This window comes from Aythya ferina (genome assembly GCF_964211825.1).
Source record: "Aythya ferina genome assembly, chromosome: 24".
Classification (NCBI taxonomy): Eukaryota; Metazoa; Chordata; class Aves; order Anseriformes; family Anatidae; genus Aythya; species Aythya ferina.
This window is the reverse complement of record NC_140322.1, coordinates 7,087,542-7,115,404: the sequence shown is the minus strand read 5'-3', so window position 1 is coordinate 7,115,404 and position 27,863 is coordinate 7,087,542. Positions and strand designations below refer to the sequence as shown.

The window sequence follows — 27,863 nt, the reverse complement described above, 5'->3', positions numbered from 1 at the left end:
TACCCTCTAGAGGGACTCCACAAAACATAGCAAAAAGGAACAAAATTAACACTATTGTAGGCTCTGCTTCCTTCTCCACATTACATTAACAAATTATATTTGAATTGGATCTCCATGAATGTTTGGATACATTTCAACAAATAAAAAGCAAAAAAAAAAAAGATTCAAAGTTAAATGCTGGTAAGTTACTGAACATCAATTAAACAGAGCGCCCTTTGGGCTATCTGTAATTTCTATCTGTAAGTTCAGACTGATGTCCACAGTGCTATGTTGGAAAGCACAAGAAATTTTGCATGAATTTGATCACTCACATAGGCAGTTATACTTTGAAAACAATGTTTTTCGCAAGAATTACCAATGAAATAATGTTTTAGGACACAATTGAATTTGAAATAGGTAATGTTTTGAATAGATTTTTGAGTTTTATTGAAATCTTACATGAACAAGAAATTGGAAATACAATCACATCAAGGAACAAATTGCCACGGCTTTGACGTTTTAAGCCAAACAAATTTTGTAGGGCAGATTTTCAAAAAGGTGTGAAGTTATAACAATTTAAAAACACAGTTAACCTACTTCTAGGAATGCAAAACATACAATCATGTTATTTTCAATACAAGAAAACTTAATTTTTTGTAATTTCTTAAAACTACTAAGACAAAGCACTAGCTTTTACTTTTATGTACAGCATACTCCTATGTAGTCTATCCCAAATCCAAAAAAACTGACCAAAACCAGAGGTTCTGCAAAATCATGATTGAACAGTGTGCCATTCCTGCTTTTAAACTGCTAAAATGAAGCCTAAAATGATAAAAGCATTGAAACCCCTTATGGAGTTCAGGAATTCTGCAAGCCCAATAATGTCCAAGTGCATTTATGAAAAAAGAAAACTAAGAGACTCGAGTATATACACAAGAGTGATTCTTCAGCCCAATACAAATGGCAGCCAATCGCTACTGAAGGATGAAACATTAAGCCAATTTTGTTTTGAAGGATGTAGAGCTATAGCCAATTCTATGTTTCCAAAATTCTCAATCCCTCCTCACTTGTCTACTTCCACTGCTGCCCATAAGTATCCTGATAAAATTCCTGGTTGTCATTATTGTAACCATAGTTACCGGCATAGTCACCACCTTGCTGGAGCGGCTGTTGAGCGATGGGTTGGGAACCCCAGTTCTGCTGGTTGTTGGTCTGACGGCGCTTGGAATCAGGCTGGTTGTACCCATCTGCCTTTCTCTTGCCTCCTACGTTGCCCCCACGGTTGCCCCTGGCTCCACGAGCACCACGTCCTCTCTGCTGCTGTGCGGGACCCCCTCTCCCACCCCTGGCTCCTCTTGGTGGTCCCATGGGTGCCCCCCTCTGTGAATAGCCAGCTCTACCTCTTGGTGGTGGTGCTCCCCGCCCCCTAGGTGGTGGAGGGGCACCTCTCCCACCCCTTCCTCCTCCTCCTCTTCCTCTTATAGCATAGCCATCATCATAGCCGTAATAGGGATCTTCATAGCCACCACGGTAGTCATGATAGTCATAACCATAATAATCATCATAATAATCTTCATAGCCATAGTAATCTGGGGGATAGCCATATCCACCTCTCCCTCCACGGCCTCTGCCTCTAATAGGAGGTGGCATGCGAGGTGGAGGATAGTAATAATAGTCTTCATACCTATTAAGAAAAAAAAAAGTACATTAATTTATCTTGAAAAATCTCCCAAAATAAAGTACATGTTTTCCCTTGTTAATAAACAATACACAACATGGAAAAAAAAAGATTCAGTTTCTTCTGAACTAACTTGTATTTCACAGCAGAATTTCACTCTGCAGTTATTACAGTATTGCAAGAATGAACACTCACGCAGTACTTCTGGAGGCCTGCCTGGCAGCCTGACGTTCTTTCCTTTTCTTATCCGGTGGCTTTGCTAACACTATTTCAATTTCTTCCCCTTCTATTTCTTTTCCATTCATTTCATTCATAGCCTATATAAAAATTAGAAGAAAAATATCAAAGACTGATTTCCATTCCAAAGGAAACTAAAACTTTCTGAAAGAAACCAGTTGGTTGGGCTGTTGTAGACTGAACTATGTTCTGTACTTCATTCTCTGTGCTCCTTGAAAGCATAACATGGAAGAACTCTGTTTAAGTCCCTCTTTGCTCACCATATATTCTGAGGCAGCATTTCTTTAAAGAATATTTTCCTTGTACCATAAGGTAAAGGAATCTCAAGCCATATGAAGCATCATATTTAAGAAGTGATAGTGTTGTCTGATTTTTATGTTCCTAGATTCCCTAAAAATAGTTCAGAGAAATGCTGAGAAAAAGTTCTCACTACAAACACTGACACGAGCATTCAGTGTACTTGCAAGACAGGTAGAACGTGTACATGCACAGGAATATGTTGTTTGTATGCGGTCTTCCTAGCTAGTTGAATGTGCTGCATGAGTGTCTCTGGGGACATCAATTATTTTGATACTCAGCTGACTGAACAATGAAGAGATTTGAGGACACAAACTTAAGGGGGAAAAAAAAAGCAACACTGAAAACTGTTTATCTCAAGTGAGGCAACAATCCTCAAGAAAAAGTAATGGGCAACACACAATTTGCAATTCTTACTTGTATGTACAAGAAGAACTTAATATACATATACAAAGTACAATTAGGCATATGCCTTCCTGTTCTTTGCCTGGACTTATCTACCTCACATTTAATATTTCTGGGTACTAATATTTCTGGGTACTAACACATGCATTAACAAAGACTTCAAACATCCTCAAAAACATTAAAGATAGTGGTTTATTTACTTGAAAGGAGTTATGATTCCAGTGCCTACTGTACTTTCAGTGAGCCAATTCCATGCATTCTATATCATAATTCTTTCATTAAAAAACAGATGGCACACCCATACACAAAAATGACCCATAAAATTCACAAAAACAGTTTAGTGGCCATAAACTGGAGCCGACAGGGCAGATGTAATAGTATTCTAGCTTATTTCATAGACGAAATGAAGTAGAGTCGAGCATCTATCTTCTCATGTGCCACAAGAAGTTTCTAGATGCTCAAATGTAAAAAAAGAACATTCAGAAGTAAAACCTAGTGGGATCAAGCTGGAGGTTCTATAAAGACATACTATATTAAAACATGTCAGTAGGTGTCACCAACTTACCCCTCCTGTCATAGAATCAGGCTTCCTTACCTTTTCTTTGACATGGTCTAAGACTATCCAAACTGACTTCTGTATCATTAAATGAGTGACATTGATTCTAAATCTAAAGTCAGTGTATCCTAAACCCTATTTTGGTAGGCAGGAAATTTGTAAGCAAATAAATGGTTACCAGATGCTTAATAAGGTTGAGCAAGGAAAGATCCTTTGAACTATGCAACCACAGACACAATATACACCATACCACTCAGACTCCAAGGTGTAAAACACTTCCTCCACTACCCTGTTGCCTCCATGCCCTATTGCTTTCAAAATTAAAAGGAGTAACTTCTATACAATTCAAGCCAATGAAGTGTAATCAGTATAGACTAATGTATCTAAGACCAGTTTAGAAGGTCAAAGACAGACACCTTCAAAACTTACATTAACCATCTCTAATGTTTAAGTTATTTAAAATAAACCTTCTAGGGAGCATGCAGAGTTTGTTGGTGGCTTTTTGCCCCCTCCCTCCCCTTCTTTTAAAAAAGTCTACATCAGAGCTGCAAGTACCATTCTTCTCCCTTTCACAAGATACTTTTTGAAATACCCTGCAAGTTCTGTGCAGTATTTGTCATCCCAAGAGCTACACACAGCCTTTAAAGAGGGGTCTTTGAGAGACAACTGATACCTTCTGTCAGTGTTTCCTCAGAAAAACTGTCTAGGTTGATTTTTTTTTCCTCTTCTCTAGTCTAATCTTCTGCACTGGTCTATACCTCTTTTCCAGTCTACTTGTAAACGTGCTACAGTTTTGGCAAGTTTCACATCCTCCTAGCTAGTGAAATCATAGGAACAAAATTATTAGTGTTAAAATTCTCACAATGGAAACCCTATTACATGGGCTATACAAAACATCTTAAGGGTACTGAGGGAACTGGCAGAGGAGCTGGCCAAGCCGCTGTCCATCATTTATCAACAGTCCTGGCTATCGGGGGAGGTCCCAATCGACTGGCGGCTAGCAAACGTGACGCCCATCTACAAGAAGGGCCGGAGGGCAGACCCAGGAAACTACAGGCCTGTCAGTTTGACCTCAGTGCCAGGAAAGCTCATGGAGCAGATCCTCCTGAGAGTCATCATGCAGCACTTGAAGGGGAAGCAGGCGATCAGGCCCAGTCAGCATGGCTTTATGAAAGGCAGGTCATGCCTGACGAACCTGATCTCCTTCTATGACAGAGTGACGCGCTGGGTGGATGAGGGAAAGGCTGTGGATGTGGTCTACCTTGACTTCAGCAAGGCTTTTGACACCGTCTCCCACAGCATTCTCCTCAAGAAACTGGCTGCTCTTGGCTTGGACTGGCGCACGCTTCGTTGGGTTAGAAACTGGCTGGATAGCCGGGCCCAAAGAGTCGTGGTGAATGGAGCCAAGTCCAGTTGGAGGCCAGTCACTAGTGGCGTCCCCCAGGGCTCGGTGCTGGGGCCGGTCCTCTTTAATATCTTCATCGATGATCTGGACGAGGGCATCGAGTGCACCCTCAGTAAGTTCGCAGATGACACCAAGTTAGGTGCGTGTGTCGATCTGCTTGAGGGTAGGAAAGCTCTGCAGGAGGATCTGGATAGGCTGGACCGATGGGCTGAGGTCAACTGCATGAAGTTTAACAAGGCCAAGTGCCGGGTCCTGCACCTGGGGCGCAATAACCCCAAGCAGAGCTACAGGCTGGGAGAGGAATGGTTGGAAAGCTGCCAGGCAGAGAAGGACCTGGGAGTGATGGTGGACAGTCGGCTGAATATGAGCCAGCAGTGTGCTCAGGTGGCCAAGAAGGCCAACAGCATCCTGGCTTGTATTAGGAACAGCGTGACCAGCAGGGCTAGGGAGGTGATCGTCCCCCTGTACTCAGCTCTGGTGAGGCCGCACCTCGAGTACTGTGTTCAGTTTTGGGCCCCTCGCTACAAGAAGGACATCGAGGTGCTTGAGCGGGTGCAGAGAAGGGCGACGAAGCTGGTGAGGGGCCTGGAGAACAAGTCCTACGAGGAGCGGCTGAGGGAGCTGGGCTTGTTCAGCCTGGAGAAGAGGAGGCTCAGGGGTGACCTTATTGCTCTTTACAGATACCTTAAAGGAGGCTGTAGAGAGGTGGGGGTTGGCCTGTTCTCCCACGTGCCTGGTGACAGGACGAGGGGGAATGGGCTTAAGTTGAGCCAGGGGAGTTTTAGGTTAGATGTTAGGAAGAACTTCTTTACAGAAAGGGTTGTGAGGCATTGGAACAGGCTGCCCAGGGAAGTGGTGGAGTCACCATCCCTGGAAGTCTTCAAAAGACGCTTAGATGTAGAGCTTAGGGATATGGTTTAGTGGAGGGCTGTTAGCGTTAGGTTGGAGGTTGGACTCGATGACCTTGAGGTCTCTTCCAACCTAGAAAATTCTGTGATTCTGTGATTCTGTGATATTTGTTAATTAAATTTCTGAAAGCATCAGTACATAAACTGCTGACATCTGATTTATTTAGGGAAGAATAACAAACCTACCTTCACTGCTGCACCTCTGTCCTCAAAATGAACAAAAGCATAGTCCTTTAATTTCTTTACTCTTTCCAGCTTCCCAAATTCAGAAAAGGATTTCTCAAGAATTTCTTCCGTCACAGTAGTGGCCAAGTTTCTTACAAATAAAACTTTCACCTAGTACATAGGGAAAACAAAAGCTATAGTCTTTAAAAGCCAAACATGAAAGTAAACTAACATTAACCAATAAGATGTTATTCCTTATTCTATGCATTAAGGATTTTTGTCCAACCCAACAGTAAATTCTGTACCCATTTCCAAAAAAAAAAAAAAAAAACCAATAGTTTTATGCATTTACCTGTATAAAATTCCTACAACTTCTCTCCTTCCACACTTCCCCTCCATGACCAGAAAGATATCAAGAATATCCAACAATGACTTCCTGCTTCTGGGATGCTACAAGTCCCAGTAAAATTTTAGTAATAGACCTCAAGAGTAGCAAAGAATTATTAGCAAATCTTAGGGAAAAAAGAGCACAATGCTGCACTTCAGCTTCACGTCACTCTGAAAAATAGTCTTAAAAGATATCCACCTAGTAGACATCAGCATAAGCAGAATGTAGAATAACCATGTATATTATTAATTTAAAACATGAACAGAACAGCAAGTTCCTAATGTGTTACACAGGCAAGTGATTTACAGTGCTCAGACCATACCAGTTTTGATGGCTTACTATGAAAGTGTCCTCTAACTTCTTCCTTTTCCCCAAAACTAGCACTGCTCAGGTGGACCAACTCTACTGCAGCATAAAAATAATTTCTCCCAAAACAGAAGAGAATTCAAGTCCAGGTTTTACGTACCTTTGCCATGACTTCTGGATCAGGTTCCTCTACTGGATCAGCCCACTCCACTGTCACAACATTTCCCCAGACTTTTACTTTCCCACTCATCAGGCGACGCCGAGCTTGTGCTGCTGACTTGTGATCTTCATATTCCAAGAAGCAGAATCCTCGATTCTTCTTTTTATCATCAGGTTGATGATACAAGATTACATCCACCAAACCCTCTGAAAAACATGTCTTTAGTATTGAGCTTTAAAAGGCAAGAAGAAAAACAAAAAATCTAGAGTCTACTCTCTAATGCATTCACTTTTTTTTTGTAGCACACATCCTCTGAACTTAACACCTGAAAGAGATGGGGCAGGGGCACAAGAAACAGGGAGGAGAAAAATACATATCCATCCAATTTACCAAGAAACAGGTTGCCTACTAAATGAAATTTTCCAGAACAAACTTACCTCAAAACTATGTCCCAAAAAACATCAACATGAACAATTCAAACATTGTCAATTTTCTATGTTTTGTTTTACCATTTTTACACTTGGGAAAAGCAGTAACATGTGGCATCTCCCATGTCTCAAGGGCAAGATGGAAAAAATTTCTTCCATCTCTCTCCAAAACAAGAGGAGATAGCAAAATGAATATTCACCTTCTGTTTTCACCACTTCCCTGCAGTACTTAAAAATAGTAATCCTAAAAAAGAAGCAGTAGGTTAAAACTCTCCTACAGGGCAATAGCAGAAGATCAAGATTTCAACCTCTCAAAGCAGAAGCATCCTTCTTGTGATAAACTAGCTTGTTTTCTTCCTACTTGCTGCAGAAGAACTGGGACAGAAATTAATCTGTTGTTATTTCTACAGTAGCATTCTCTCAAACACTTTTGTATTCCCTCCTCTATCGTTCTTCAACATTTGGAGGAACAATGTTTGAGGCTCTCCAGAAACTTATCAGCTGTGAAAGTAGAACCTACTGTAGATCCAGTTACAAATGCAGTCTTCAACACTAACCTAGAATGGATGACAGAATTAGGACTTCCACCACCATCTTTCAGAATTCATTTATGCTGTTACCATCCAAAACTGTAGTCTTATATCAATCATTAAAAGAGCAGTAAAACAGACATTAGTCCCTTTACACTCCACCACAAAGTACACGTGATACATAAATTTTTCTACCAGATATAAACTTGGAAAGTAACTTAGGATTAGATTAAATGATACCTGAGTAAGTCATGTAATAGAGATGCAAGAGAGAGGTTCAATGGTATTTCAGGATCAGTGTGACAAACTTATCATGAAGTCCTTTACCTGTGACTTTACTAAACTCTTCCAATATGTTTTCCTTAGTCTTGTTCTTTGGAATTGACCCAACAAATAATCTGTTGTTTGCCACAGAGATGCATACTCCAAGGTGCTTCCCAGGACGGATTTCATAGTTGTCACACTGAGAAAAGGAACAGCCATTCACTTGCACTACCCGATACAAAGTGGATGAAAAGATCCCGATCCCCCAAACCATAAAATCAGCTGTTTCAATATCTGCTATCTTTATACATAGCATATTGAATTCACATTCAATCGAGTATTGCAGTCTTAGAAGTTTTTGTTGTTTCAATGTTCACTTAAGAAATTGATGCACAAGAACAATATGCAACGTACAAGCTGCATGGGGTAAATTAATTCACCTACTGTTTATCTCAGACTTAAAAGCTATTCCTAGACAATGAATGGTGACTGTTTCCTGTGCTTGGAGTCAACATCAGTCATTGCTGCTGTTACTAAAAAAAAAATGCATAGAGTTACAGGTACCATGAGTTCTTTCACTTCAATTGCTTTCTTAAACATTAAGCACATTTGCTTCAAGACACTCTAAATCACTGTGCCATTCCCCCCCCTTCCCACGCTTACAGCAGGGATTTTTTGGGCCCTGTAAGTACTAGGCCTCTATAAATTTAACTTCTGAAGTTTTATTTCAGAAGCTTCCCTTGGAAACCAGGTTATTCCACTTGTTAATCACACTTGTACCCACAGTTGTATTACTCTGAACAACAATCCTGATATATCTTTAAAGGCAGGAAAGTTCAACATTTAAAAAAAAATTAAGAATTCAAGCAATCTTTATCTTGGGTAGGATTTTTTCAGACAGGACCTAGCGAGACAGAACTCTGATCGCTAGCCAGCTTCTGAAAAATCTCATATACTTCTTCAGATTTTTCAGCCATTTTTACCCTACGTGTGACTTCGGCATACAGCTAGTAGTGCAATATCCTCAAAAACCTTCATATTCAAGAACTAGAACAACGTTAAGGTACTACAGGCTATCAAATGATCACTTCAAAGATAATTTTTTTTCCCTTCAGATTTTGCTTCAGATACAACAGTGATTCGTATCACTACAAAACTTTGTGTTCAACTGCCATGAACTTAATCTGAATCTGTTTTTCAATGTGTATTTTATAAAGCCATTTTACCTAGAATCAACTCCACTCCCATTGATACCTACACATCAGAAGCAGCAGAACCCCTGATGCAGAGAAGCTAAACTTCAAAATTTCACGTTTATTTTCAGTATTAAAAGAATTCTGCTCTTTCTATCAAGGTTTAGTTTTCTTACAAGGTTTATTACACCCCATTTTCCTTTCTTCCAGTAACCTGTGGAAAATATTTCACCTAAATACAAGTCTGACCCCATTACCAGACAATGTTAAGGCAGAAGATGCATGGGTGAAGGGACTCCAGATACAAGGAATATATTCACAAATTCACTTAATTGGTGTACTGGAAAATGGAGGCCAGTCTTTCATCACTGGTGCATCACTTGATACATCTCCTATCACTTCAGCATCTTCCCCTTCATCTCCCCCAATCACTAGAAATTTAGAGCAACAACTCTGAGCAGCTTCAACCTAAGAGTTAAGTTTCAGAACACCTTTTTTCTTTCTTCAGTGTCAATAACTCATATCCACCATGTTCAAACACAAATTCAGGAGTAATCCATTTCAAAAGCAGTAGACTACATACAAATCTAGTTTTAGGACTATAGTTTGATACACTAAATCAAGCCAGGAGACAATTTAGGAAAGGAATATTATGAGTCCATCAATGAGTGCTTTACAAACACCTCACTATCTAACAGATTCCCAACTTGCTTACACTTTACACTATCTCATCCAGTCTGAAATAAGTTACTCACCAGTTTGACTGCTTCCTGAGCTGCATCTTTGCTACAAAAGGTAATAAAAGCATAACCTCTGTTTTGACCAGAAAGAGGATCCATCATGAGGCGCAGATCCCAAATTGGACCAGCTTTCTCAAAGAGTGGTACCAATTCATCTTCATACAAGTCTCGAGGAATCTTACCAACAAAAACCTAAGAAGGAAAAGGACACAAAGCTTTTGCAGAAATACAGATTTATTTTTAGTACTTCAAAGTTCCTGGGAAGGGAAGTAAGTAGGTTGCAGCAGAAATCATCACAGCAGAAATGCTGTAGCCTTCACTAGGGACAACGTTATTGTATCTCCTACTAAAGTCTTCTGAAGTCACAGTGTTAGGACTAGATTTTGCATATGGAAATGTGCTTTGTAATTTGTATATAAAAGGCTGTACATCTCCACCAGTGACAAAGACAGCTCTCACCCTGTCATAATTCTGGCAACTAAAGACCTTACAGTCAGGTGTCTTGTAATACTCCAGGCCAAGTTTTCCTTGCTCTTGAAATATTTTCATATCATTCCCTAGTCCAATCTTGATTAAGAAGTTAGAGATTGAAAAAAAGATCCTTAATAAGTTACCCCAATGTACAATTTCAACTTTGATATACGCTGTAGTCTTATTTCTACTTGTTTCAGCTTACGCTAGCTGAATGCTATACTTGTCTAAGAAAAAACTGAGAATTCTCATTTTTGTTCCTCATACAGTGATGACTATTAAACTTGGCAAAAGTTTGTTAAATATTTCAGTCTGTTCAGCTGAGATATAACTAAAAAGATTTTTTTTTCTAGTTCCAATATTTACAGATATTTGCTCATTTGATTGTTTTAATCACTAGTGTACCAATTATGGTGCATCCCAAGCATGGCACTACAACAGTTACACTAATTTCTATCCAAGCTGACTTAATAAATATGTAACATTGCTTCTTCTCAGATGTACTCTCGAAAAAGGTTCTAAAACCATTTTAGAACATTGGACATTAAAGTGTGCCTTGTGTTGGTAAACAGTTGTCCATTTTTGCACATCTTGGTTTTAATTGCATCACCTAAGCATTAGTTGGGCCTTCAACTTTCATATTAAAAAAAAATCTCATAGAAGTTAACCTCATCCAACTAGGTAAAGCCTTGCCATAGTCTCATCCAGTACCATCTGTGCTGAAGGCTTAGCAGACAATTTCAAAACTGAAGAAACTAAGAATAGCCAGAAAAGCATTGATATGGACAAACCCCACAAGGAGAAGGCAGTGACTGATTCAAGGAAAGCAGAAGGCATGATTTTCTTCCAAAGGAAAGATAGATCATTCACATGTTTCTTTACATTATACAGCTATTGTGCAATTCAGTTACCAGAACATTCCTTTAACATAGCTTAAGCTCCCCACTTCAGTATAAATGCCAACTCGCTATGGTTTATTTGCTACTGAGGAAAGAGAACAGATTTATTATACTGATCACAAGTTTAAATCCAGATTCAATAGGCCTCCTTTTCAGAAAAATTCAGAAATCCCTGCAATAGATGTTTCCATTGGCATTACCTAGCGCATCTCACTCCAAAACATGTGTGCTTCCATTATAGTATCACTTTCATGTCTTTAAAAATGGCACAAAACAGGAACTCCAACTTGCTATTAAAGACTGCAAAACTGTCAGTTGAGCTGTCCAATCTACCACACTGAAAGCCTCTCCATCCCCCTTTCCTTCTCGTTTCTTTGACTCAGTCTCTTATTACCTCCAAAAACTTGAAACCAGCATCAACTCAACAAGATTGCTACAACAGTTCAGGTAATATTCTCCAGTAGCTAAGATGATCAACAGAATTAATGATTTCCTTCTCTTACATTCATACTTGACCTATATTCTGGAATAACTTCACATCTGTATCTGAGTAACTAGATGTCTCTATGGAAATAATGACAGGAATTTAACTGAATTTGCCTTGAGCCTGTAAACTTTAATGCATTAACAAACTAAGATCAGACGAACACCAGGTGAACATCTTTCAAGTGTGAGAAGAAACATTAAAAAAAGGTTACTTTAAAAAAAGTTAAAAATTGGTCAACAAGCTTGGAAAGAGATTCTGAAATACTAAAGAATATAAGTAACATGCCTTATTTCATTTTTCAGTTCTACAAGACTGCAACAGAAAAGCTTCAGAAAACAGCATTACTGTTGAAACAAAATAGGAGATCTTTTGTAAGCAAGATGCAACTGCATTGTTTCCATGCTTCTGAGATCACTGACCATTGGGCAATGTCAAGCACAAATACAGGCTGAGTGAAGAATGGGTTGAGAGCAGCCCTGATGAGAAGAACCCATGAATGTTGGTTGATGAGAAGCTCAACATAAATTGTTAATGTGTGTTTGCAGCCCAGAAAGACAACTGTATCCATGGCTGCATCAAAAGCAGCATGACCAGCAGGGCAAGTGTGGTGACTCCCCTTTCACTGCTCTTGTGAGATCCCACCTGGAGCTTGTGTTCAGCTCTGGGGCCCCCAGCACAAAAAGGACATGGACCTGTTAGGAGCCCAGAGGAGGCCACAAAGATGATCAAGGGGCTGTACCACCTCTCATGTGAGGACAGGCTGACCTCACAGCAACCTTCCAGTGCCTAAAGGGGGCTACAGGAAAGCTGGAGCGGGACTCTTTGACAGGGGGTGTGGTGACAAGACATGGGTAATGGCTTTAAACTAAGAGAGCAAGCTTAGTTTAGATATCAAAAAGAAACTCTTTGAGAATAGTGAAGCACTTGAACAGTGTGGATATCCCAGCTCTGGAGGTGTCCAAGGAGCTTCTTCAAAACTTCATCACCCTTTAACAGTGCTCTTCATGTGCTTTGCAGTAAATCGTTTCCAAATGGCAAATTTAAGTGCAAATTAATGTAGGCTGCATGACTGCTTCAACCCATCCATATCTACAATCATCATTAAAAATATACTGAAGTAAACAAAATTTAGGGTGGTGCAAGGGCCTTTGAGCCCCAACAGTTTTTCCAGAAGAGCAACATTCCATTTGCATAACACATCCTATAGAAGCTTTTTCTAGTTCAACTCCTGCTGGAGTTATTTTACCATTGGTTCTTACATTAGAAAGTTATTATGTTACCTGATTCTTCCCATTCAATTTATTACAGACAAAAGGAGTTTTAATTGCTCCTACATCCCCACTAAGGCAACATTTTACAGACTACAAGATAGCCTCACAACCCTTTCCTGGCATTATACAAATACTGACCGTGCATCCACAGCATAGCACATGGAATACCAATTTACCTTCAGAAAGCTAGAAGTAATTTTACATTTTTTAAATACATTCAAAGATTGTGTCCAACATATTTATCCAATAAATTTCAGCTCTGAAAAGGAGCTACATAGCTACTCCTATATAAGGATGTGTTTATGAAACAGCTTATATGCAATTATCTTAGTACGTTATGAAGAAAAAAATCTACTTGCAATATTTTTGAATTTTTATTTAATATCACTGAAAAACACTGAAATAGAAGTCTGAAGTTGGAGTAAGGCTTACTTTACCTGGATATCTGTCAGTAAAACTAAAATCAGTGCAGCAGTCGGTATAGACTCAAGTCAATTACTCCTGCTAGAAGTACTGCACTAATTTCAGGGGTGGGAGGGAAGAACAGGGTACTTTCTTCTTATGCCTATCACAGTAGAGTAGAGAGCTGGTATTTTACAGTTATCAGTGAACAGTGAAGTCTCCTGTTCTTCTAATCATGCCTTAAGATAGTACATTCATTTACACCAACAGCTGAAGGATAGAGATGAAGTCATCAGTCGCTTCCTTATTTCATTTTTTAGTATTAACATTAGTCTGGACAGGCAGTATGCACAGATTTTTATTGTTGTGGTTTTGTTGTTTTTTGTTGTTGTTTTTGTTCTTTAAATGCTGTCTTTTATAAAAGATTACAAAGACTTTTCATTTTTCCTGAGTTTATCAGCCAGCTAAAAGATCTTCCATCAGCACACTGAAAATCACCAGAGAAAACGTATTTGCTTAACAGGTTAAAATATGCAACTCAATCTAATTAGATACTACCCCCATATTAGACACGACAGAAACATTTGTTTTACCACCCAACATTAAGCAATGAAAACACTGAATGCTTGTCTCATTTGCATGAAAGCATCATCTTGAAGTAATGGACAAATGACTAAAATTCCTTTTGTTCCTCATACTCTTAATAAGCTCCTACTTACAAGCTTTTGCTGCATTGGAAAATAAATATTTATAACATTTACTTTTCTTGTCTGCACTTAATCTCAAAAGTTATTGAAATTACTAAGTAGAAATTACTACTATGTAGGCATCCTCCTATTTTGCTAAGCATCTGGCTTTTAGCCACTTAAGAGTTCCCAATAAGATAACTTAAAATTCTGGTTATTTATACAAAACTACCCTAAGAATACTGGAAAATATTTTTTTCAGCATCACTTGTATATACATGTCAGTGAAATGATAAACTACAACCAGCATGGAGAAGGCAGGCTTAAGAGAACCCTAATGTACAGTCATCAGTTACTACCTTCCCATTTAAGGATCCATTCTATTTTTTCATCCCTTCAAATAACTTTTTTTTTTTTTTTTACTTCTCAGAATATGCAGTTTTTCTTTTAGAAACCATCCTTCCTGTGACACTACAGCATCTTCTTGATGGTAAACAAGTTTCAGAATTTACAAGGATGCAAAAATAATCTATGCACTGAAAAACAATAAAGAATTTAACCATTTTCTTTAACCTAATCTGATGGCTCCACAACAACTCCTGTATCAATGGTTAGTGAAAAGAGCATGGTCGAGAGTTTAGAATGAACTACAAAACAACCTGCAAGTGACCAAAGCCTTGCCCTGCAGAGAAGGGCTTGGGGAGTCTGCTAGACATGAGCTTGATATGAGCCAGCAGTGCACACCAGCATTCCAGAAGGACAACTACATCCTGAGCTGCATCAGAAGAGTGGCCAACAGGGAGGTAATCATTCATCTCTGTTCTGCCCGTGAGATCACCCTTGGAAGTACTGTGTCCAGGTGTGGGGACCCCAGCACAAGAAGGATACGGATCTGGTCCAGAGGAGGGCTATGAAGATGGTCAAGGGGCTGGAGCACCTCTCCTACAAAGAAATGCTAAGAAAGCTGGGAATGTTCAGCCTAAGGAAGAGAAGGCTCCAGGGGGACCTCATTGTGGCTTTTTAGTAGTTCAGGGGGGTTTATAGAAAACATGGAGAGTGACTTTTTGCTCAGATAGGACAGGGGGAATGGTTTTAAACTAAGAGGGGAGATTTAGATTAGAGATTAGGAGGAAACTCTTTACTCAGAGGATGGTGAGATACTGGAAAAGGTTGCCCAGAGAAGCTGTGGATGCCCCATCCCTGGAGGTGTTCAAGACCAGGCTGGAGTGGCCCCTGGCCAATCTGATCTACTGGGTGGCATCCCTGCCCATGGTGGGGGCTGGAATTACGTGATCTCTAAGGTCCCTTCCAACACAAGCCATTTCAATGAAATGCACAGCTCAAGCACTTGCGTAACCAAACTAAAGTCTGCCTGTAGCCTGTTAGCAAGATGCAGGCTCATTCATGACCCTGAATTTCTGGATTTGTGTAGTGACTAGATTGCATCCTTTATATATTAAAAAAGTATTGAAAATCCTTCTGAACGTCTTGTCTATCAGAAGAAAAAGCAGAGAAAAAGATCTTATAAATTTTAAAGCAGAAACAAAGCAGCATAATATTGATAAGCAATTGATATCAAATATTGATAATTATCAATATTTTCAGATGCACATGACAAAGCCAGTATAAGCAGAGAAGGAAACATTCATGTAACTGCCTGAATTCTCAAATAAATGCCTCCATAAGTGTCGAAGTACCAACATTTACTGAGTTCGCTTTAAGCAAAATGCTTTACATTGAAACAGCAAGTCTTTAAATAGATTTTCTTTTATTAAGTTACATTATTTATTTTCTTCCCCAAGCTTCCACACCTTAACTACTTTGTCTCTGTTGCAGAATCTCATCCCCAAAAGATCCAGCTGCTCTTAAAGCCCACCCACTTGAATACACTGATCAGGCTCACCTATATAATCCTGTCAGCAATTCACTGTGACAATCTGTAAGTGTGAATGTTTGACGTTTGACGTGCCCAACATCCAGTTACTTATCAATACCTCAATTTTACTGCACTATGTTCAAATACGCCATGAAAGAGTTAAAATTAGTTACCATGTAAAGAATTCCACTTTAAAAAAACACACAAATTATTCAATGCATAAATATTTACAGTAAAAAAGACTTGATACATCTGTTGGAAAAAAAAGGTTACTTAGTAAGTATTTTCTTGGTTATCAGTAGCAATACTTGGGTATACTTAAAAAGAGGTTTGCCATCATCAGTGACAACTCTTTGGAATTGACATATCTGAGCAGGCAAAAAGCTATGAGAATTTTATTCATTTTGTTTAAAATAAGTTTCCAACACAAAAAAAAAAATCACAGTCCTACAGAATACATGTGGTATCTTTGCATATTTTTACCCATAGTATTAGAAGAGAGGCTTTTATACTCCTATATAGGCAAAATTTAAGAGTAAAAATATATATACGCGCGCACACACCCCACCCCACACTTTGTTCTGGAAAGGAATGTTATAATAATATAGTCATTTTTGTTAAAAACAAAAATGGTTTGTCTACCAAATCAGAAGATCACATTTAAAATCTTGATTACTGACCCTCATAGCCCAACAGCAACAGCAAAAGACTAAATTAAATTGCTGGATGCTTCATTAATGCAAGGTGTTGAGCACCTGAACAAGTCAAGCTGAGCAGTAATCAGTCTTAAAACCCTTCAAAATGCCAGCATTAATTTGGTCAAGGTATGATACTTGTAACTGGTTAGCTGGGCTTTGCTACAGACTCTCAGGCTGATTCACTGGAGAAGCATTTACATTACCTTACCGGAGTTTCCTCAAGTTAACCTTTCTAGCAAGCTTCAAGAAACTTACAAGTAGAAAAATATATCCCTAATACAATTAAACACAGCCAACTTTTCAGCTTTCTTGTGACTTCCTAAAGAGAATAACCACCACCAATAGGACAAAATACTCAAGTTTCCAATCAAGTATTTTCAATCATTAGACACATTGCAATTAAATAACATGAAAGAAATACTATAATGTAATCACCCTAAGTCGGTTAAATGAACTTCTAAGCAACCCTTATGAATATAAAACTGCAAAAATTTACAAGCTACTTGAACTCTTTTAGTGTGGTAGTTTCACTATCATACCATGAAAGTATTAAGTATGCTTTTGTATAGATTGAAGTGAAAGCAAATAAACAAATAATTAATACTGAGCTAAGTTGTTCTCTTCAAAATAGGTAGTTGTATTGAATAAAAAAAGTAAAGGTATTGAATAAACATACTCCAAAGTCCTTTCTGCTTTTAGTACATTGCATGAAAATCTTTGTTACTGACACTCAAATTCTATTTAAGTTGTAAACAGTCAAACAATTTTCAGTCATGCTTTTGCCTATACATTCAGCTAATACCTATGTTAGTTACATTTTAAGCCATGAACCATAATCTTTAATTTGTATGGTCAAGTCCAACAATTTCATCATTTATTTTATATTTTAATAAATTGAACATGGCTTTCCCCTGTATATTCCACCTGCTTCTTCCTCTCAACCTATTCCTCTTCTTTCCTGCAGAATACCAAGGCCTAAGACTGATCAAGACACACAAACACAGAAGCAAACTTTCTTCTACAATGCTTAAAACTTTCCTTTATGATTTCTTTTATTTTCCAGTATATCTAATATATTACTACTTTGCATAAACATACGAAATAATTAGGTTAGTCTGTATATACTGACCTCTGTTCCAATACCAGGCTGAACACCAGAATATACAGTATCTGGAGGAGGGCCCCCATATTTCCTCTGTCCTGTAGTTACATCCAAAGTGTAACCAGTTCTCTCTAGCAAAGCCTGAAAAAAATTGTCACATTAGTTATATGAAGGAGGGTAGTGGGTTGAAAGTATAAATAATGAGATATCGTAAGAAACATTTCCTTATTTGCTTCTTGCCATACTTGATATATACCACAACGTAGATATGGACATACAGAGCCTACCCAAAAGTGTTATGTGGGAAGGGTTAAAAAACAACCACCACAAACAAAATTTATTTCATACTGAGGTCACCAGAAACAACTTGTTTTCCTTTTCCCATTTCACTCTACAAGAACATATGTAGTACCACAAGAACTTCAGAACACCAGGCAATTCTTCTCACCCACTTTGTATTTAGGTTTTGCACAACAGAGAAACTGAGTCTCAGTGTTAGTGTATTAACACACTATCTTGTTGAGATGTCCATCTAGTCTCGTAGTAGCTTTGAGCTTGCAAAAGCTTTAGGGTAAAAAGACAAGTAAGAATTCTCAGATATCATGTTCATGCATTTTGGTAATTGTGTAATCAGGCAGATCTACATTTCAAACAAGTACTCTTTTCAGTCTTTCTTTCATACATTCCTTGAAGCAAAGTATGAATATACTTGTCCAAGAAGTATTAATGCTTCTTAAGTACATTAAAATTACGTCAGCCTATGTACACGTAGTACAAAATAAGTCAGTATTTTCTAAACGTTACCTTGATCTTTGCTTCATCTGGTCCCTTTGTTGATTCCTGTACTTTGCTGCCTTGTTTCTCTCTTTGCCTGTAGGTCTTCATAACTCCACATAAAAATGCACTTTTGTTCTGTAGATACAATTTACAAAATCATTAAATCGTGGGTATGAAAAGCCCTGGAAACGCACCGAATCTTACACTCCATACTGTGAAGCCACTATATCAAGCCAATGCAGTAAACAAAGTATCAAAAGAATCCTCTAGAAAAATAGAACAATTAATTGAACAAGTTTGTAAGACTGGAATTTCAAGTAGTATTTTAACCTCATTTTCTCAATAGCACTCATTTTTATTATCTATCAGCTTTTGTTTTGCACTCAAATATCCACACATTTAGGGCAATTTTTTTTTTTTTTTTTTTTTTTTACACAGGCCTGTGATTTGGGTTTGAAACATTAGAATACAGGAACAAAGAATTTCTAAGTTTTAACTCTCCTCCTGCCAGTAGTGCCAGAACACTATTTATACTTATGTGCTCACATTCTTGGAGCTCTCACCTTACCTGTACATGCGACAGGTCACTTTCTTTAAACTGCTGTAATACAGAGAGGGCTCCTTCTTCATTAAATTCCCTAAGAGCATCAATTGCTCTTTCATCAAGATCGACATAAGCTACCAACCCTAAAAGTTAAAGATAAAGAAGTTACAGATTTCTATTAAACTTCATACAAACTAAGAACTATGCAGTCTGCTTTTAAAGTCAAAAAGTTACGTTCCATAACAGTTATACATTTAATATAATTACATATACCTACACAAGCATATGAAAGAATATGAGTACAACAATTAAAAAAGTTAAATTAAAATGTATATACCTAAGCATTAATTGAAGTGCAAGATTACATCCCATGTGTAACAGCTTTCTAATGTTTGAAAATCCAACAGTAAACTCTGGGTCACTTCTAATGATTTGGGTTTTGTTTGTTTGGCATTTACTTTAAGTTTCACGCTTCATTCTCTTGAATGGAGCTGTTCTACAGTAAGCTGACATGAACATTACATGTATCCTACAGCACGTAAAAAGTGAGCTACCTAACTGAAGGTTAAACACGAAGCACTACAAAATATTAGTAGAATAATTTATTCACTCTTTCCTCCCAACGTTAAAAAAAAACAAAAATCAGTAAACTTCCTGTGTCTAAAAAATTATATTTTTTAATACTCATTTTGTTGCTCTAAGCAGCTTAAGAGCCAGAATTAAAAAAGGTATTATTTTGAGCCCTGCTGTGTACCCGAAACAGCTAGCATTAATTTTACAGGTACAGACTCCCCCAAGAAACATTGGACCAGTTCTGAAGCACTTTTTCTGTTAAAGGTGTTAAAGGATCTTTACAGGTTATTTTTTCCCTTTTACAATGCACTTGCATAAGCTGTGGAGTGTGAGAACTATAGATATTAACATTTGCACTTTTAAAACCACACACAGCAAAAAATACCAAGAACTCCACATACTTTGCAACAGCTTGATCTCCAGAACACACAATTATTTAGTTACTACTTGATTTCAAAAATGCAAAGTAGTGCCAAGCCCAAGGACTACATTTCAGAAGTGATCCTGCATATTGGAAGGCACCTGTATCTTTCAGGTAAAACCTCAGCAGATTAAAAATCTCAAACTTCAACCCCAAATTTAGCTCTAGTGTCAGAAGTAGTTTTGTTCACTGACAAACCCCTGCACAATACAAGTATCTTCAGTGCATTTAAGGAAGTATGAATATGTGTTTTCAGGTCACTCATGCAATGGAATTATACTAGGTAGTCAGGTTCTGGGCTGAAAAGCTTTTAATTCCCTTGAGAACTCCTCACAACACAACCTAACATACACATATTAGAGCCCCACAAGTTCCTCTGCCCAGGCATTTACACCTTCTCTCAAACCATCAAGTGCTCATCATCATGACCCATAGTTAGAAAGTGCGTATCTAAAAGCTGATAAAGTCTTGATGAAAGCTCACTGTGAATGACTTCCAAAAGACATCATCCACATGATCCAGAATGTCATACTGATGATGGTAAGATATTGGTTTTGAACTGCCTTCATTTAATCAGTGGAATTTTGACTCTTTTCAAGAAAAACTATCATATTGCCACCAAGGCATTCAAGATAAACTCATAAAGCAGTTCTATTGCTTCTTGTACATCTGTTCACAGAACACACTCTAAAGAGGAGAAGGAAGCTTCTGTCTAAAGGACAAAATAATAAGGGTGGACAGGATGCTACAAAAATGAAATAGGAAAAAAAAAAAAACATTGCATATAAAGAAACCTTCTCTATAGCAGTTGCAGAGACCACTTGCTACCAGCAAAGCATTACTCCATTTGCTAGATAGCTTAGTCCTTGATTTTGTTAAAAAAAAAAAAAGTCAGTATCAATCTGAACTTTTCAATGTAGTAACCAGCATGGATTAAAATGTCCACTCAGAACAAGAGAGAACACAAAATCCACAGGCAGACTCAGTTCAAATGTAGTCCCAGGCAAGACAAGCTAGTTGCTTCCCTCACTAGGTCACCTATCCAGCCTTTGAGTGTTTAAGAACCACTGTGAGGAGTTGACAGTAGAAAAGTAAAAGCAAAATGACGATTTGGATTGAAGAAAAAACGTACAGTTTAGTATGTTCAAACATACATCTTTATTAGATAACTAAGAAACTAGTGTTCTGTGCCCTAAAGCAACTAAGATAACACATACAACGCTAAGGATGTGTCAAATACTTAGTCAATGTAAAACCCAATTTGCCTTTAGGGAAGTCAAAGTAGCAAAACATTCAGAGCTACACAGATCAAAACCAATGTATTTTTAAACCTTAATCTGTAAAAATTTGAAAATGGTATGCCCTCACTTTCATAACCAGTCAGAAACAAGAAATGCATATTATACCTGTCTGAAATATTTCATCAAGTCTCTCTGCCACCTTCTGTGGGAGGCCTGCCTCTATCAGTGTCTTGTAGTGTTCTGTGTGAGTTACACTGGAAGTATCCATTGGTTCTTCCTCTTCTTTTAACTGTACCGCATTACCATTCACCTGATTAGCCATTTTATTATGCTGCTGGAAAAAATTCAGGAGCTATATTACAATAAGCCAGAAAAAAAAAAACTAGTTTGTAGGACAATGCATGATTTATCTAAACTAATTTGTATACATGCTGCAAATGACCTCTATCAAGTTTTATTTAATACTTTTTGGATGCAGCTGATCTAAGTTGCAAAATAAAGTACAACCCTTAATACTGCAGAAAATGTACATGGAAGAATTTACTTTTTTTTTTTTAAATGTACTTCATGTACATAACAACGTCTACACTTCAGATTGTCAGCAAGTTAACTGTTTACCATAGCAGCTAGAATGTACTGGGATACGATAACATCCTTCAGAGAAGAATCAGAAGAGCTAGTTCTATTTTCAATTCCCATTCCTCTACTTTTAAAACAATCATTTAAAATTCAGTGAACACATAACCCTGCAGGGTAGCTTAATGTATAAAAATGTCAATACTTGTTTGCTAATTTTCACTTTCTTGGCTTGTTGCCATGTCTTCCTTCAAACCCAACATACTGTGTAAGACTAGCCAAACACTTTCTCACACCACTGTCAGAGCTCTGAAAAGGTAGGAAGAGAAAAATTGCACTGACAAGCACATTAAAATTTCAAGCTGCAGAGCTGTTTCCATGCTTTCAGTTTTACTCAAATAAGAGCTCTAAAAATCACAGTACTTTTTTAGAATATATAACTTATTGGTTTAAAAGGAAGCCATGACTGCAGCATCTTCATTTAAAGACTTGCTTTCAGAATTAAACTGATTGCAAATATGTGCACTGAAAAATGCACAGCTATGTTCAGACAATTCCAGTGGGCTTTGCCCAATTCATTAAAAACAGTTTCCATTTCTCAATTAGCCAGCCAGCGGATGTTTAGTACTCTCAAATAAAAAGGCTGACAAAAGACAAGTCAACTACCCAGCAGAGAACATTAGGATGATCAATTTAAGTTCAGAAATGAGATGAGCCTCAGGGTTTGAAAGATAAGAAGTAGATGATTAGCAGTGAAATGATAACCAGATAGACATATGCAGCATGGCAAGAGCAATGCAATTAAGTACTGGAATACAGATAAGATTCAAGAACAGTTTTGGTTGTTGGTGGTTTTTTTGTTTGTTTGTTTGTTTTTGTTGTTTTTTTTTTGTCAGGGTAGGGGTTAAAAGGTGTTAGACTCTGAAGCCCTAAGCTATTTACTGTGCTGAAAAAGAAAAAAAAGTCTCCAAAGACAATCACACCTACAACAGTCCTTTGTATACCCATCCCTTCTAGATGAGAGCTAGTGAACTTTTTGGAAGATATCCTATGATGACTTGCAAGCTCAAGCAAGAAAAAAAGTTTTCCTTCAGACAGAAAAGTAATGATTTTTACTAAGACTGTCTTGCCTTGAAGGGCAATTTTAAAGAGAGATAATACAGCCTCATGTTGTTTCTTTAGCAGTTGTCACTTCTTTATGTGATTAGCAAAGAACGGATAAAGTCTTTTATAGCTACATGGCATATATAGATGCATCCTGTTTCTTGACCCAGAGAAATTGCTTTCTAACCAATTCAGTTTGCTTCAAAACAAAGTTGCTTAAAAGCAACCATGAATACAGCCTAACTACAAAATAAAAAAATGCTACCTGAGGACTACAGTAATGCTTACCTAACATTACAAGTGTTAACTAAGCACTCCAAGCACTAACTGAAAAACAGGTTTCTATAGGTATGCATGCAAAAATCATGGAAAGAAGAAAAAAAAATCAACCATGTCTGCTTGATAGACTGCCACTGTAGTAACTCAAATTTGAAACCGTACAGGGCAAAAGGGGTTTAGTTAAACTGAAAATGCTTCAGGTCAATCATTCTAAATCCCTCTTCTCAAAAGTGAGGATGATACAAAAAATACACACGCAGATTTTTGTTTTCACCTCCTATTTGCCTTATAAAAATCTGTTACTTACACACACACACACAAACAAGAATTGTGAAGCTAAGCAAAGACATTAACACAGAAGTGTTTAAAACAATTACAAGTGACTTATGCTGCCTGAAAATTTGCCTTTTTTGTCAAACAAGATTGTTTACAAGTGGCACATTCCCATAAATTTAGCACTGCTGAACACATTCTCGGACTTGCCTATAACTGAACAAAAGGCTGACAATGATACCATGTCAGGTAGAAACCCCTTATCTGCAGTTCAATAACTCATACCCATGATATACAAGATTTGCAGCCTAATGTATCTACCTTCATCACAAAACTGTGTGGAGCTGTATCTAATGCCTAAGCATCAGATTACTACACAGCACCACAGCTGATCAAATTATTTTCTAATTAGGTTTTTAGACAACATAAATTAAATCTTGGCATGTTAATTCACTTTTTGCTTAAGAACTAGTATCCTTGTGAAGAACTAAATTCAAACGTATTCTGTGTTCACCAGCCATTAAAGTTCAGTTTAGCTGTTCAAATTTCAGCAATTTCCTGTCCCAAAAACTTAACTTAAAAAGACTTTCTTAAAGAAATTTTCTCTGGGAAGTTTTTGAAGTGACATAGCTGTCAGCATATTTGGGTCCCACCAGTATCCAGAAGAAATGTATTTTTCACAGTTATAGTAAGAAGTTCCCTGCTGGCTTCACAAGCTGGGCCAGAAATCTGAGGTTAGGAGGACTTCACACATCCTGTGTGATTACCAACAAGCAAAATTACATCTCTTACACCACTGAAATCCTAACTTCGAGTTCCTCAGAGATGCATGAGTGAAAGTCATAACTGTAGTCATCTTTTTCAAAATCACTTTGCTCTCCTGCTAGAGAGCATCAGCTACATGTAGCCATCAAGTTGTTTTGTTTTTATTGACTTAATTAGTAAGGAAAACACAGAATGATTTTAACAACACTTTTTATTCTCCTCTAAAAGATTTTAAAAGCATATTAAAGAAAGAGGAGCATTATCTATGTTTGTATATGCAGTGTTATCCACGTGGCTCAGCCCACCCAAGCCACACAGAAAAGCACATGCATGCAGGTAAAAGTGACAAATACTTTACTCTGATATACGTTAAATAACTGGAGACTGGTTGAATTGCAAAGATTTTAAGTGTTGATTATAAGCAAAGAATTATGTGTATTAGTATGTGAGGGATATGCATTTGTTTTTAAAAACATGCAAAAAAGGATGAATTTAAAACTGCATACACAAAAACAGGCTTACCGAATAAGCAGCAGTAAATACATATTGTGGGCAACTTTACAAATGCAAGGAAAGTTCCAGTGATACCTGAAACAATGCATAGCTTCACCTTCTCAGAGCTGAAGAACTGTGTGTGCAAGTGGGGGGTGTTGCGAAGGTTGTCTTGTTTTAAACTTCACACAAATTGTTGACACATCATTGTCAACAATGTTTTTCTGAAGTCCATGAACACTCAACTATATCAGAGGTACTTTTAAGCCATCTACTATCTTTCACTTGGAATTTCTGGATCCTGCATCTCAAAAGACAAATCTACCAAGTGACTAGACTGTTTTTCTTTTAAGCATATTGACAAGTGAAAGGTTTAAAAACTACAGATGTTTCTCAATTAGCCAGAAACAAGCTTATTTTCATGCCTAAAACAAATAAAATAAAATGGCTCATATTTATTTTTTTCCCTTTGGAAAAGAAAATCTAACTCAACGCACACCTGAGCCCGGCAGCATACAGTGTCTTGAAAACAGAAGCTTAGCCTGAGAACAACAATCACTGGAACAGCCACGAGGTTACTATTTCCTGTATTTCATACCACTCCTCCAACAGAGGTTGCCACCCACAGACTAAGTATAACTCTAGCCAATTAAGTATAACTGCAGTCTAGTTAACTGCGAAAGTGTTTAGTAACAGCTTAAATGAGCAGAAATAGCAACTTCTGGCAGAAGAAAAATACTGTAAACTACCATAACCAACTTCACGGTGATTATCAATACTGTTTTCAGCCTTCTGCTATGTAACTCCTGATTTCATGAAGTTACTGAACTGTACTTGTTTAGCTCAGGTGCACTGGAAGCATAACTAAGTCGTGCATAAAACTGCACCAAAGTAATTCCAAATTGCTTATGTTACTATTCCTGCTATAGAATACATTATTTGTAAGCCAGTAGTATCTGTAGAATCTATAAGAAATTAAAAATAGCATTGGGATAGCATTGGGGTTTTACTTTTTTTTGAAAGTTTGTCTGTTTAAGTGAACCATAGGAAAATGTAATAGCCACTATGAAGGTGTCTTATGCTTCAAGAAGATTCTTGCCAAAACAGGAAGAGAAGAAGCACACAAGCAAGTGGAAGGTAAGAACTCACACTAAAAATACTGAACTGGGAGCTTATTAAAACCTCACTTGTTCATAAAAAGGGAGCATACCAGTAACTTTTATATGAAAGCACTATTGCCATTTCTTTTGTACCATAGTTTATTCAACCACAGAAAGTACATTTTTACAGCTTAATCATGATATGTTTATCAGCATTAATTATGAGAAGATTTGTTTTGAAGTTATCGTCCCCTGAAAAACTTTTACATATTAGCCAGTTTCCAGACCAGTATTTCAGTGGCAGATGACCTCTACAATAATGAGTAGTTAGCACCCTCATCCCTCCAGCACTGAGTTCTCAGCCCTTCCCAATCCATAAACCTATGGAATAAAAAAAAAAAAAAAAAAACGGAGAACCTCCATCATGATGCTGACCAAAAGACTAGCACAGCCCCGACAGAAACTATGCTTCATCTACACAAGTGTAAGCAACCTCCCCATCAAGAGATAACTTTACCACAGAGGACAGCAATGCGCACATCTGTGCCATTAAAATACAGCTGCATGAGTAACTACAACATGTTGCTAACCCGAAGTATAAAGCCTCACACATCCTCGTTTTTAACTGGAGTAGGTCATCTGGTAGGTTGGGCTGTACAGAACAACATTCATGGCACACCAGTTCAAAGTAACATTTCAACAAAAGTGAGCATTGTTCTCATGAGTTTATCCTCAAGGAATTTTTCAGACCTTTGTCTAAGGAAGAAGGAAACATTGCTTCTCCTGACAAAACTAAGTTCAGCGTTAGCAGGAGGCTCAAGTATTATACCAAAACAATCGTATTTTGACAGAAAACAGAATCACTACTGCTGGGATCCTCTAGCATAGTGTAAGGGGCCAAGAGAATCCACGCAACTTTTTTCAGAGTCATCTAGCACAGCTTGTGCATATGATGAACCACATTCAAAAATCGATAGGTAAGTAGGTTGTTAAGACCCCGTAACTGGAGCCACATTTACAAAATGAAAATAACAACAACATATTTCAAGATATCTAAGGAAAACTTCTGCAGTTTTGGTAAAGACCTCTCTTAAAGGATCGTTATAAGAAAAACAACGTCTTAGCGACACACTTCTGAAGAGTTTCTCCTTCACAGCATTAGCTGAGTGGCACTCTGAGAGTATTAAAGAGTGCACCCGAGAGCTCCGAGTGCAAGGCAGTTCTCATTCCCCACAGCCCGCTATATCGCAACAACCGCTACCCCAGAACCGGAGCGTGCCGCGGCACCGACGGGTTTTCTGTCAAGGCCTCCTTCAGCCTCCCTCCCACATCCCGGCCGTCAGGGCGCCTCAACCCTGAAAACTTCGGCGGCCAGGATGGGACGGGAAGGACCCTGCCCGCGCAGGGGACACGCCGCAGCCAACCTCGGCAGGGGCGCAGCGGGGGCAGCCTCCGCCCGCCATCGCGCCGTACCTCCCGGGCAGGGCCCGGGCCCGGGCCGGGCCGCTGCCCCCCCCCCCCCCCCCCCGCCAGGCCCGCCCCCAGCGCCAGGGCCCGCGCGCGGCCCGCCCGCTCCTCCCTCCCCCGGGCCCGCCGCGCAGACAGGGCCGCTCCCGGCGCCGCCCCCGCCCCGTTCTCTCCTACGCAGCGCGAGCGCCCCGGGCCCGCCTCCGCCAGCGCCGGGCCTAGCCCGAGCCCGCCCGCCCGCCCCGCTGCCGGCCTCCCCCCCCGGGAGCCCTCGCCCCCTTTTCGCGGAGCCCCCCCCCGCGCGAGGCGGCCCCCTAGGGACTCACCGGAGCGGGGCCTGCGCGGCGCAGCTCGGGCCCAAGCAGCGACGGCAAATGGCGCGCGCTCCTCCTTCTCCTCATGGACGGCGGCGCGACCCCGGCAACACGCGGGGTTTCCCGGAACTGTTTCCAGGGACCGCTGCTTCACCCACTCAGGACCTCCCGCTCGAGACGGGCGGCCGGGCTCGCCTATAAAAAGCGGGAGGCGGGACCAGGCGTCGCCGCCGGAGGCCAATGAGCGGGAGGCACCGCGACCAATCGCGCGGCGCCTTCAACCCGGCGCGCCGGCAGGGCCGGAGCTGGGAGGATTTAAAGGGGCAGCGCCGCTGCCAGCCGCCGAACAAAGGGAGTGCGGGGAAGGCGCGGGGCTGCCCCGCCCCTGCCGTGCGGCGGTGGTGGG

At 39.1% G+C, this 27,863-nt stretch overlaps 1 protein-coding gene across 3 annotated transcripts; it reads right to left on the bottom strand.

Annotated features, from left to right (window-relative positions):
* Positions 1-400: 400 nt before the first annotated feature.
* HNRNPR (heterogeneous nuclear ribonucleoprotein R) lies at positions 401-27,863 on the bottom strand. 3 transcript variants are annotated; one of them, XM_084496841.1, is made up of 11 exons: positions 27,470-27,848; positions 21,253-21,421; positions 18,877-18,995; positions 18,336-18,443; positions 17,559-17,672; positions 9,655-9,831; positions 7,770-7,905; positions 6,485-6,690; positions 5,652-5,801; positions 1,853-1,974; positions 401-1,663 (listed from the first exon to the last, which is right to left on the bottom strand). In XM_084496841.1, the coding sequence occupies exons 1-11, from the start codon at positions 27,542-27,544 to the stop codon at positions 1,051-1,053; spliced, it is 1,989 nt and encodes a 662-aa protein (XP_084352967.1). In that variant the 5' UTR covers positions 27,545-27,848; the 3' UTR covers positions 401-1,050. The 3 variants fall into 3 exon arrangements, with proteins under 3 accessions (XP_084352967.1, XP_084352968.1, XP_084352969.1); XM_084496842.1 differs by having other exon boundaries at positions 21,253-21,418; positions 27,470-27,736; XM_084496843.1 differs by lacking the exon at positions 21,253-21,421 and having other exon boundaries at positions 27,470-27,863.

Excerpts from the sequence above, each read along its gene's own strand:
- HNRNPR (XM_084496841.1), bottom strand. The coding sequence starts at position 27,544 with ATGAGGAGAAGGAGGAGCGCGCGCCATTTGCCGTCGCTGCTTGGGCCC. Across the intron at positions 17,673-18,335 it reads CAGATGAAGCAAAGATCAAG|GCTTTGCTAGAGAGAACTGG; the intron begins GTAACGTTTAGA and ends AATTTTTTTCAG. Across the intron at positions 1,975-5,651 it reads ACAGAGGTGCAGCAGTGAAG|GCTATGAATGAAATGAATGG; the intron begins GTAGGTTTGTTA and ends ATTTTTATATAG.